The following is a 12,056-nucleotide window of genomic DNA, read 5'->3' on the forward strand; positions in this document are numbered from 1 at the left end:
AAGAGCCCGCGTGGTCCGCGCACCATCGCCAATCAAATCGGACATCGGTACGTAGCAAAAATCATGCAGAAGTGGAGCCATCGTTGACTGAGTTGTTCGCCTCTTTCTCGACACCCGACCGCCATCGTCACGTAACATTACAGATTCAAACATATTTCCTTCTTCTGGTCTTTCCTCAAAATATGCCGCTCGGTCTGAAACTCGCTCCTTCAACATGAGTCAAGACTACTTCAGCGGTAACGGCAAGGGCAAGGCCCGAATGCAACAAGAAACCGATTCAGATGGTGATCATGCCAATGCGCCAAACGCCGATTCTTCCCGTGTTCAATATATGACCGTCGGCAATGGCATGGCATCCGAACATGCTGCCCGCCTCCAGAACATGCTCGACATCGACTCTGGCTATGGCGGAAGTATAGCTGGCGATTCGCAGCGTTCCATGGCTTCCCCTTCAACATTCGACATGTCTATGCATCATGACCGGCCTGCGTCAGGTGCTGTTCACCAGATGTGGTATAATGCCCACCGCGCAACTCTCGGCCGCTCTATCAACAAAGTACTCGAACTTCTCGATAATCTCCGAGAGATGAACACATCATGGCCCGCCCATTACCCCTCGGTTCAGCGAGCACGCCGCGACTCCTCCGAAGCCCCTCGACCTGGTCTCGCTCATTCGTACACGGGCATGGACGGCATACAATCTTCGCCTCACCACCCTGCCTTGAAGCGTTCTATGACTACTGTCGAAGACAGTTCTGCCGAATCGAGCCGAGCCGCCGAGAATCGATCGACACCCGAACCACGACTTGTCTCACCTCAGATCGCCCAAGAGTTTTCCGTATTAAAGTTGGATCTCAAGCTTGGTGCTCTTCACCAGACCGAGCTTGTACACTCGCTTGAAAAGAGTTCGATTGCGGCACTACTTGATGGAAAGATTAGCACCAGCATCAAGCATCTTGTTGCCCTCCGCGAACGAATTGAGGATACCGCCAGTAAGGTTCTTATCACTGGTGATCTTAATGCTGGCAAGTCGACCTTCTGCAATGCTCTCTTGCGTCGTAAAGTCCTACCTGAGGATCAGCAGCCTTGCACTGCTATCTTCTGTGAGGTACTTGACGCGAGAGAGAATTCGGGTGTAGAAGAGGTGCACGCTGTGCACAAAGATGCTATCTACGATCGAAATGATGAATCGACTTACGATGTGTTCTCTCTGAAGGAACTCGAAAATATTGTTATTGACAATGAGACATATACCCAGTGCAAAATCTATGTCAAGGACAGTCGAAGCATCGACGAATCCCTGTTGAACAACGGTGTCGTGGACATTGCTTTGATTGACGCTCCTGGCCTCAACTCCGACACAACCAAGACGACAGCTATTTTTGCTCGACAGGAGGAAATTGATGTAGTTGTTTTCGTGGTCTCCGCTGCCAATCACTTCACACAGTCTGCCAAGGAATTTATTTGGGCTGCTGCGGCCGAGAAGGCTTACATCTTCATTGTTGTCAACGGATTCGATGTTATCCGAGACAAGAAGCGATGTGAGAAGATGGTGCTGGACCAGGTTGCTGGGCTAAGTCCCCGAACACACAAGGAAAACTCGGAACTCGTGCACTTTGTTTCGAGTAATGCTATTCCTATCGGTCCATCACCTCCAGGAGGTCCCAGTGGTGGCGGAAGCTCAGGCGGAGGTTCTGGTGATCCTGGAGACGGTGATGACAAGGGCAAGGGTAAGGATCTTGACAAAGTACGGGATTTTGAGGCTCTTGAACAATCCCTGCGAAGATTCGTGCTCGAGAAACGCGCACGGTCCAAGCTCGCACCAGCTCGAACCTATCTCCTCAACATCCTGAACGACGTCAACACCCTTGCGACAGTCAACCAGGAGGTTGCTCAGTCAGAGTTGGATCGAGTGACTAAGGAGCTTAAAGAGCTTGAGCCTCAGCTGGAATCTAGTCGAAGGGCACGTTCTGAGGTCAGCGAGAAAGTGGACGCCAATGTCGAAGATACATGCAAGGAAATTTACGATTACACTCGCAATACTCTCAACTCTGCAATCCTTCACTCTGGAAGCAGTCATTACGACGTACCTTACCCAGGTATTTGGAGCGCCTTCCAGTATGCCGAGGACCTCAAAGAAGCCATGCTCTCCCGCATCGCTGATTCAGTGGCGAATTGTGAAGAGTATGGTCGCGGCAAGACAGTTTATGGCGTCAATGCTATCAAGAAGCTGGGTATTCTGCATGTGGGCGATGAGTTCCAAAACCTCCAATTCCGGCCTGATGTCATGTTCCGACGCAAGCGCGATGCCCTTGCCCGCCAGGTCGATATTCCCATAGAGATGACCGATTTTGTCGACTGGACGACGCTGCTGCAAAGACAGGAGAAGTTCGCTGGTACCGGTATGGCTCTGACAGTCGCTGGCGCAGTGGTGCCCCGGATGATTGGAATGAACACATGGATGGACCAGGCCGTTACAGCAACTCGAATTCTGAGCAACGAGAACCTACGCCAGCTTATCATCCCTGGTATTCTCGTGGCTGGTAAGTGAATTATAAACATGGCCGATTACATATTTACTAACTATTTATAGCTGTTGCTGCCTCAGCCTATGTTCTACAGCAAATTCCTAATTCTCTGCCCCCTCGTCTCGCCACCAAGATCTCTACTCAGCTGGCTGAGATGGATTATGTTCACACTAATGCCGCCCGCATCTCCTCGTCTGTCCGCAAGGTCCTTCGTATCCCTGCTGACAACCTCCGAGTCGGCCTCGACCAGAGCCTCAAGGACCTGAGTGCAAAGCGTGAAGAGACTGTCAAGGTCAAGGGTGAGAGCGAGCGTGCTTCTCGATACTTCCTGAACTTGGTCCGCCAAAGTGATGACCAGCGCGTCAAGGTTGAGGCTGTAGACCTCGAGACCCCACCGCCCGGCATGCATTAATGACGAGGCATGTATACCCGAAGGAACACAATGCGGATGTATACACCTGGGGTCAGCGCTTCAGATCAAGATGGAAAAAAACACACCAAAAAGTACGGCGTTGAATTGGGAACGATCGATTGCATGTGTTATGCCTGATGAAAGAAAATGAGTTGCTCCTGATTTGGGTTTGATGTCAACTTCTCTCCTCATACCTTGTTAGCGCTCCAGTAAGAATTGACTATTGATGCTTCGTCCATTCTACTATCAAGAAAAACAAAACATCCAATAGAGTAAAAAAAACTTGTACAACAATCTGTATTTTAAGACATTGATACCACCAAATTCCAATTCTCATAGACTTCCCAAACTTGCCAATGCCACTTTATTGTGTCCACATAAGACGCCGCAGCCTTTCTTTCTCAAGGTCACCTCCAAAGATGCCGTCGATGGGCTGTCTCGCCAACTCGCATATAGCTTGACGATCAAGGCCAAAGTGCTGCGCAACGAGTCTGTACTCGTTGGATAACGGGCTTCCGAACACGCCAACATCATCAGTCTGTCGTTATTATTAGCCATTTTCATGCTTCGTCAGTTGAGAGAGTATCTGAAAACTTACACTGAGTGAAATCTTTGGTCCCTCTACTCCTTTCCAATGACCAAAGTGATGCCCTTCGAACCCGCCAAGGACCATGTCAGCCTTGACATTACAGCTCAGACACAGCTCTAAGCACAACCCTCTTCTCGCAATCTCTTTCTTCGTATCCTCGTCCTCCCAGATCACATGGCCTAGACGACCTGGTTCCCACGACAGCAGTGTACTCAACTCCTCCTTGGAGCCACTGGCTTCAGCTTCGGCAAAATGCACAGTGATTCCCAATCCTTTCCTATTCGCCTCTTGGAACACAGGTGTAAAGACACTTATATCGCCGTTGGGTCGGGCTGTTGGGTCACCACAGAGGTCGAGACCGACAACTCCTTGATTGCGGTATTTCAGGGCGAGCTTGAGTGTAGAAGTTGCTTGTTCAAGGGTATGTCTCCGGTCAATGGATAGAATAAGGCGGGTGTGTAGCTGAGGACTTTTAGACTCGAATAGTGAGATTGCGTCTATAAGAGTTGCGATGTATTGCTCTGCTGAGAGTTGAGGGGTGCTGCGGGGTGTCGTTCGAAGCTCGAGATAACATACGCCATCGTTAAGGAAATCAGTTAGAACAGATTTCGTAGTATAGCGAACAGATTCCTCGTCAGTGATGAGGTTGTATATATAACTGCTGAAGAGTGGGAAGAAGCTATGAGCGAAGGCGATGTTAGTGGTTTCTGGCCATGTGTAAACTTCTCATCGGGTTGGCGGTTGGCAAGTGAGAGTTCTTACGTTTGCAAGTTATAGTCGTGCTTACCTTCTGGCATGACAACCAGAGGATCATCAAGATCAGTATCGCCCGTCTCCTTCTTGCGAAGCCATATTTCGTGGAGAGCCTGGCGTGAGATGCTTCCAGTCAAGTGTGCATGGAGCTATAGCTCTGTTTAGTATTGCAACATATGACAAGAGGGTTGACCAACCTCAATTTTTGGCAATTCGATGTATTCCATCATTTTCCCTTTTGCTTTCTCAGCAGTTAGTTGCAAGATATATAGTCTTATAACGCAAGATGGTGGGTGTATGGGGTAAGATACACTCAGGGATCGGCGGAGTAACACCAACAGAATATCCTACCCTAAACCTTGTGGAAAGAGTAACACCATTCTCCAACTTACATCTGCTTAGGCAAGACTGCATTGCTTTAACTTGATAACTCGAACATTGATTTCTACCATACATCAATTATAATAGTACAACTACATTGATCAATGAGTGAAACAATAACTGCTGGGACAAGGAACAGTTCGTAGCTTGATAAAAGCTCACACATAAATCGTCAATGATACATCTCTAATGAGACAAAATACATGTGAAACCGCCTTTCCTGGAGATGAGATCGCAGTCATTACCAACACCGCCATATACTTTACACCGGTGACCATGCGCCATGGATGCGTTACACTTCTCGTTCCTCCTGATTCAGCCCAATTGCATCCGTCATGGGGCTCCCGTCGGCCGTTTACGCCGTGAATAGATATTGTACACTTGGAAGGCCGTACTTCTTTGTATGCGGTCCAACGACGACTGCGCCCGGCAATAAAAGGCGCGCCGCCTAAATCTCCTCCATACCCAGAAACATAAGATCGAGGTTTTTGTCGAATATGTGACACCAAGATGATGGTTTACAGAGAAGGCTGGGCGGGCTTGCCTTCGAGAGCAGCACCAACCTGATCGGCGGTGTTCTGCTCGGTGCCAGCGGTCAAAAGCTCGCTACCGCTTTGTCGCATGTTGTACTCTTGCTCCATGGCAGTGAGTTGCTGGTCCTCGGCGAAAGACAGGGCGAAAGGGACACCGAAAAAGAGGGCAGAGGTGGTGATCACCCAAGCACCCTTGCCGCTGAAAGAGAGAACGCTCCAGGCGGCGCTGCTAACGGAGCTGGCCTTGCCGGAGATCCAAGAGCGAGTAGTGGGAGGTACGATATCGCGCAGCGCAAATAATCGCTCAGCGAGAGTCTCATCTGAAGGGTCGTATTCGGATTCGTTGGAAATCTCGGAATCTGCAGATCCAGTAAGTATGTGCGATATCGCGAGTGCGAATTTAAAGCGCGGGGTTAGATTTTACCAGTATCCGAGTAATCCTCGTCGTCCTCCTCGATATCGGGACCAGCCTGGCCGTGCTGGAAGTGCTCGTCCTCGACCTCAGTGAGGGTAACCATTTTGAATGATTGGAATGTGGGATGTGTTGGATAGAGAGGTTATTCAAGATATCAAAGAGCCTGTCCAAGGGCTTTGCCGTGTGAAGGAGCTGTTAAGATATAGCACCTCAGGCCTTTTGAAACCAAAGAAATCTGTTAATGCTATAGTTTTAGCTTGACCGGGATGCGCGACTTTGTTTAAGAGTCGTAAAGCGAAATGCAATTCTCTTGATGACTGGTTGCGGGTGTTGACGTGCGTCACGATTTTTTTTCCTTGGACGTTGGTCGCTCCAAGCTTCAGTACTCACATCCCTGGTTTAGCCGAAAATTAATTATCGGTCATCGTCACGTGTTCTCCTTACATCATGAGTATGGAACTCGATGATTTCTTAGAACTCTTACAATTCGAATGCATTAAGAAAATTCCATGTTACCGTGGCAGTATTCGATACGTCCGGACCACAATATGCCTAAATCCGAAAGGAAGCCTGTCAAGTACTTATATACGAGAGAATGGTCCTGCTTCCCTCTGCCGTGGCTTCACCAATCATGATGACAGGGTAACTTATTAACGAGAATCTTGACCAAAACTCAACTACCAGCATTTGGCTTGCAATACACAAATGAGAAATTCATCATGTGGTCATCTCCGAAGGGCAAATATACTCTGAGAGCCGCTCATATCTAGTGGTCATCATCTTGAGGGCCACAACTATCTAGAGACCAGTAGCATAGGTTTCAGCAACAGGGCAACATTATGCTGTTCAGGTTACCGCATTAAGAGGCTCACGACTGCAGATATATCGGTCATTTCAGTTGATTTTCAATAAATGAAGGCCAGTATAAGGTTAGAGAGAGCTTATAGAAGCCAGGCGTGACCTATGGCACTACCACGAGCTCTCTTGTTGTGTTTCTTTCGAGAAAGGCTTTCCCTTCCGATACCTGGCGCTGATTTTGCTGCGATCTGGTCTGTAGATAACAGATAAAGTTCAAGGATCGAACGATACAAGCATCTTTGCGACTTGGCGGAAGATTTCGCTCCTTACAATACTGCCAAGGGCCTAGCTCAACTGTGCCAGTTCCTCTCTCACGAGGTAGGTTGACGACGAAATCCACGAGAGGTGCAGAATAAAGAGAAAGAATTGGAATACCACAACGTGAAAAGTAGAATGCCCTGGGAGTTTGAAAATACCCAGGATGCTAAAATTATCTTATTGAGTTCAGTTTGAACCGAGCCTCAAAACTCTATAAGACTTTGGTAGCGATATCCTATAAGCAAAGAGACTAGTACGTAATATGTGTAGTCCCCTGTTCCAAGGGGGGACAACACATGACCGACCTCTGATGGAGCTCGTCAATTGACTAAACCATTGGCAATTAAACATCTGGCATCGTGACCTATTCTCAGCCCGTCTGGAAGCATTGAGATGCAGGGAGGTTACGTATACTTTGCGACATCAACAAACTTGCTAGTTTGACATGACGAGGCGGTAAAAGCATGCCAGCTTTAATTTACACAAGGGGTTTTGGATTACGAGGCGCTGGAGGCCAATCGTACAGACACGAACCTCGTGATCTCCACGGAATCTCACATAAATTACCAAAGAATGCCGTGTGATGCTTTTGGTGTAACTTTGTGGATTGGTCAAGGTTGTGATAGTCACTATTGAGGAGAAGAGCGACAGGGGCTAAAACGCCGATTGGATGATAGACATTGACTGGCGATTGGGTACCTGATCAAGCCTCAGAAGATCAGGAACGACATTCAGATCTCTAGTGATAGTTGCATGAAAAGCACTTCGTAAAGTACAACACTAGCGAATCGGTATAGGAAACGTATCAAAGCTATGAAGAAAGAGCTTGGGCCGTCGGTATCAAGGTAAGCTCTGTGATCTGGGGAAAAGAAGTCGATCAAGAGTGTAGGAGGCTTATAGTTACACAACAGGCAATAGACGCCGACCTTCTTCAACTACATCAGAATGTGCCCTTTTTTATTTTTTTATTTTTTTTATTTTTTTAGCTAAAGCTGACGTATCGAGTTTTATCAACAACAGATTCATGGCAGATTCTTCTCCTTCTTCTTTCGAACAAAGATGGGATTGTAGAATTTTCAGATTCTTGATCAACCCTGGAGAAAATATGCACCAGGTCACATTTGCAACCAGCACGTGTCTGTGCCGTCCATCTGCGTAAAGTCGATAGGCTGCTTTGATGTAGGTACATATGTGAAGGGCAGGAGGATGATACTCTATCAAAATTAGCAGCGACAAGTCCTCGATGCAGTCATAATTGAGAGGTACTTGACAACATATCAACATCACAAGTACTGACCCGGTTTGTTAGTAAAAAGATCCATCTTCTGGTCACTGCAGCCTCCGGGTGATGCTTTTTATGTGCCGGTTCGTTAAAGCTAGCTGCTTCTCCTCACCGCAAGACGCCTGATATGGGCTCTAATTTCTATAGTGGACTATAACTCGTCAAAGAGAGGGACAATGAAGCTATCGTGACTATGCACGGGCAACCCTGACCCCGGACAGCGCACCCCAAAAAGAAAAGGCATCCACACGGGTCCATTTCCAGGTGGCCTGGCTTCACAATGGAGGCTGAAGTACGTAGACGGTACCTGAGGATCTCCGGGGGAGCCAGACACCCAGAACCAGAGCCAGCAGCATCTCGGCCGGGTATGAAAGGACGATTACCCACAAACAGGGCAGCTTGCTTGTTGGTGGAGTCGATTTCTTAGCAGTTGTGATCCCTCAGGGAATATGATTGTCTAGGCGTTTCTGGGGGCCCTTTGATCAACCACTAGCTGCCGTCGTCGCGGAAAACTCTTCCCCAACATTCCACTTAGTGGCACCTTAAAAGTTGACCGGTTAGATGCCAGCAAGGTACTGCAGGTACCTGAACGATACATGTAGTATCTGTAGGAAGAATATGTTTCAAGAACAGAGCAGAACAAAACAAGCAGGTTTTCCCAATGAGGAAATAGAGTCGACTCTGTACTGTAGACTAGACTGTGCCGAAGCTTGCCAGTTTGTCCCCAGGTTCGGCTAGTGGAGGGTTGGCCTGATTGGTTGCCTCTTTGAGTCTTTGATCCAGGTGCAGACGTATCGTGACAATGGTGTGTATTTTAACTCACTTCATCTTGACCCCGGGCAATGCGTACAGTTTGTACGAGTACTGTTAAACTCATCATACAAGTGATACTAAACACAAAAGGACCGTTCAATTGCCTGTTTGAAACATGATCGGATATGACGGCCATGCGAGTGCGCAAACTGTAACTGCTATGATGCTGAGTAACAGGTAAGCAAAAATAGAAACTTCAAGGACAAGGTCCGAAACCAAATGGAAGCTCAAAGGAAGATGTGGGTAACACATTCATTGTCACATACGGTATCCAAAGGGGTAATAGTGTGGAGAGCAAGATGTATCACAACGGAGCACAAAAGTTCGTGACGTTCAGTCACCGTCGACAAGCGGCTGACGGTAAGAGCGGAAACTCTGAGTGGATGCAAAGACGTAAATGACCATGATAGACTGGCACGTCATAGTCAAGGTTCTGATAGAGATATGACAGAGCAGTAGTGGTCTGATATCTGACAGACGAAAAGGTTTAATGGTGTTGTAGATTCATGACTTTAGGGTATCTTCAGTATCAAATTGTGCATGTAGTTGTTCTTTATGCTACCCTGTGCATCCTTTTCAATCCTTCCAAGACATAATAAGAATGATAGACCAATTGATCTGGACAACAGACATAGATTGTAAAGTAAATATCAGATCACGAGAACCTCATCAAATATTGTGAACATCTGGTCGTCAACAAACGCGCCTCACTCGCTGAACCGTCACCAATGAATGAATGATCTAGCCACACACCCCTAAAAATGGGGTTCGATATGTCTTATTATTTTTTCCTGCCCACCTCGTGACGCGTTAAAACAATCCGTATCCAAGCGCCGGATGCGGGGTGCAAAGTAACAAGGAGGATTTGCTAAACCAAGAGGCGCCCATGACAAACCACAAGGGCCACGCACGAGAAGGCGGGAAAGGAAAGCAAGAAAGGAAGCAATAGCAAAAGAAAAAGATCGGGTACAGTGGGACACAGGGCAAGCACGCAATTCGTAGTTGATTTACTGTACCGTAATGCAATGGATACCCTTTCCTCTAGAGGTTGGCTTGTATGTGTTAAAGTTGGACGGTTGGACGTGTGATGCAATAAAGGGAAACAGTGGCTGTCGCGAGTGCTGCAAGATCAAGTAAATCGGGGGTAATGAAAATAGACGTGGGGAAAAAGCTTTGAGTTTTTTTTCTTTTTCATTTTTTTCTTGTCCTTGTGCCACAGGCCAGATCCCAAACTGGGGGAAACTGGAGCCCATGGGCAAAACCTGGGGGTAATAGAAATCCAGATCCAAGTCTAGCAGGCCTAAAAAGCCTTGGCTTTAAGACCTTTTCGGTACTGCCGGTCCTCGGCCGTGTGGGGCTCTTCCCGGGGGAGTCCGGGGCCATCCTCCTCCGCGTGGGTGCCGGCTCCGTTCCTGTGGGACAGTTGTGTTTCTATTTGATTCAAAATGAAGAGGGGACATCAAGGTCAAGGTCAAAGCATTGATCAGTGAGGGGGGTAATCTGGAGTCTGGGGTATTGGAGAAAGAGATTTCCAAGGTAAAGAAGCTTGGGGCAGGTAGGCACTACACTCCAGGCACTTATTCAGTTCATGAGAGTCTTAATTGATCGATGATCATGAGACACATAGTTGAGGCCAGACATACCGAGTCTCTGGCAAACTCTAACATGTTCTCCGTTTATGCTGTGCAACGCTCCATCTTACACCAGAACTCCTCCTCATTTCGTGATGGACACATAGCAACACCTCGTGCTATAGTCAAATGCTACTCAACGGCCCCTCGACTCAACAATTGTGTCATTGTCATCATTGATGGCACGCTGGGGAATGGTACCTGTACGTAAGTACCGAACCAACGGCCCCGCGTCGGCCGGAGCAAACCCTGTCAAGGTCCGGTTCTCGCATGTAGGAGACTCGAACCAACCGGCGTGCTGTGCTCTTACTTGTCCATGCCTTGAACCATGGGGAAGGGTGTAAATTAGACGCAGTAGGATCATTCTGCCAACGCATGTTTGCTAATTTCATGACCTTGATGACTGTAGCTGGATCTGGGGGAATGAATGGATGCATCTCGCTTCAATTGAAGTTATTCCCCCTGGGAATCGAGACTAACTTAGTTACTGGGCCCCGTGATCGTCCCCCTTTAAATCGGTCAACCCTTTCAAGGTCTGGAAGTTTCGGTGAGTATTGATTTCTTCGGTCAGGTGAGCTAGATTTCGGTCTATTGTCTGGGGTATGGAAGGCTTTTTTGGTTAGGTTTTACCAAACTTTGCTTGCTGCGGTCAGATTCAACGCCAGCTTCCCGTCTGGGGTAGTGAGTCGTGTATTCTAATTCAGGGACGCACATACGTTACCCCTTGGTTGATTGATTGACTGAGACGGGTTCTGTGTCTGCAGAGATTGCAATGGCGTAGAAACGTGTTCTACTAATGAGCAAGGATTAATTGATGGGAAGTGAGGCTTTCGCCGCCTGTTGGTAGACTTGGGACCAACCAAGGTGTATCCTTTCTTGGCTGATGCAAAACCCCAGCATTATCTTACACAATGCGAACCTTGAGCTGACACAATTCTCGCCATAGCAGTCCATTAAAGCCAATTCCGTTTCAAAACTGCGTGATAATTAATACAACGGGTCCAAAATGGATTTTGAAAAGGTCAATTGAAGCTAGCTGAACGTAGCACGTTCTTTATTGTGAATTACTGTTTATATTGACGTGACTATATGGTACATCATGGCGAACAAGACACTACAAACACATCATTTCCAACTAGTGATAGAAATGTAGATGAACCAGCATCGTGAGACATAACCGTGTCAATATTTGGTTTTAAAACTCAGACAGAAACGGAGAGAAACATAGCAGGCAACATAACAAAAAACCGGAATTCAAGGTAGGATCTGCGTGTCACGAAGTTGCCATTGACGATGACTCGCAGAGACAAGACCCAGACCAAACAAAGGTGGGCAAGGTGAATGAATTGCACCATCCTCCACACCGTTTGGGTGAACAAAACAGGTTAACTGTGGGGTGCTGTTTGCATGCATAGCGCAGGTATAGCTGTGTCGACTTACGTTATCGATGTCTGAGAATGGAGGAAGTTCTTTATTACGAGCATTTGTTTTAGAATGTAGTTAACCTCTGAAAAGTTTGTGAACCAAGTAACAGACATGAAGGGTTGTTGTGAGAGAGAGCTGGAGTTGACAGATATTGATGTTAGAGTTGAAGTCTACCAAG

At 47.4% G+C, this 12,056-nt stretch overlaps 3 protein-coding genes across 3 annotated transcripts; 1 reads left to right on the forward strand and 2 right to left on the reverse strand.

The window, feature by feature from the left end:
- Positions 1–214: 214 nt before the first annotated feature.
- EDB82DRAFT_428565 (uncharacterized protein) lies at positions 215–2,940 on the forward strand (the record flags this gene model as incomplete). Its single annotated transcript, XM_025735781.2, has 2 exons — positions 215–2,543; positions 2,594–2,940. 2 exons carry the CDS (start codon positions 215–217, stop codon positions 2,938–2,940), a joined length of 2,676 nt encoding a protein of 891 aa, XP_025586453.2.
- Positions 2,941–3,120: 180 nt separating this feature from the next.
- On the reverse strand, positions 3,121–4,454 carry EDB82DRAFT_183696 (uncharacterized protein). Its single transcript, XM_025735782.2, has 3 exons — positions 4,292–4,454; positions 3,539–4,208; positions 3,121–3,478 (listed from the first exon to the last, which is right to left on the reverse strand). Exons 1-3 carry the CDS (start codon positions 4,324–4,326, stop codon positions 3,305–3,307), a joined length of 879 nt encoding a protein of 292 aa, XP_025586454.2. The 5' UTR covers positions 4,327–4,454; the 3' UTR covers positions 3,121–3,304.
- Positions 4,455–4,786: 332 nt separating this feature from the next.
- On the reverse strand, positions 4,787–6,040 carry EDB82DRAFT_183782 (mitochondrial outer membrane translocase complex, subunit Tom22). Its single transcript, XM_025735783.2, has 2 exons — positions 5,621–6,040; positions 4,787–5,555 (listed from the first exon to the last, which is right to left on the reverse strand). The coding sequence occupies exons 1-2, from the start codon at positions 5,712–5,714 to the stop codon at positions 5,182–5,184; spliced, it is 468 nt and encodes a 155-aa protein (XP_025586455.1). The 5' UTR covers positions 5,715–6,040; the 3' UTR covers positions 4,787–5,181.
- Positions 6,041–12,056: the final 6,016 nt, after the last annotated feature.

The sequence above is a fragment of the Fusarium venenatum genome, assembly GCF_020744135.1.
Source record: "Fusarium venenatum strain MPI-CAGE-CH-0201 chromosome Unknown EDB82scaffold_2, whole genome shotgun sequence".
NCBI lineage: Eukaryota > Fungi > Ascomycota > Sordariomycetes > Hypocreales > Nectriaceae > Fusarium > Fusarium venenatum.

What these genes read in the sequence shown, in the direction of transcription:
- EDB82DRAFT_183696 (XM_025735782.2), bottom strand. Translation starts at nt 4,326, where the DNA reads ATGCCAGAAGGTAAGCACGACTATAACTTGCAAAC. An exon ending in CACGACTATAACTTGCAAAC is followed by an intron (nt 4,209 to 4,291) that starts GTAAGAACTCTC and finishes CTTCGCTCATAG; the next exon opens with CTTCTTCCCACTCTTCAGCA. An exon ending in GACCAAAGATTTCACTCAGT is followed by an intron (nt 3,479 to 3,538) that starts GTAAGTTTTCAG and finishes TAATAACGACAG; the next exon opens with ACTGATGATGTTGGCGTGTT.
- EDB82DRAFT_183782 (XM_025735783.2), bottom strand. Translation starts at nt 5,714, where the DNA reads ATGGTTACCCTCACTGAGGTCGAGGACGAGCACTTCCAGCACGGCCAG. An exon ending in CGAGGATTACTCGGATACTG is followed by an intron (nt 5,556 to 5,620) that starts GTAAAATCTAAC and finishes CTGGATCTGCAG; the next exon opens with ATTCCGAGATTTCCAACGAA.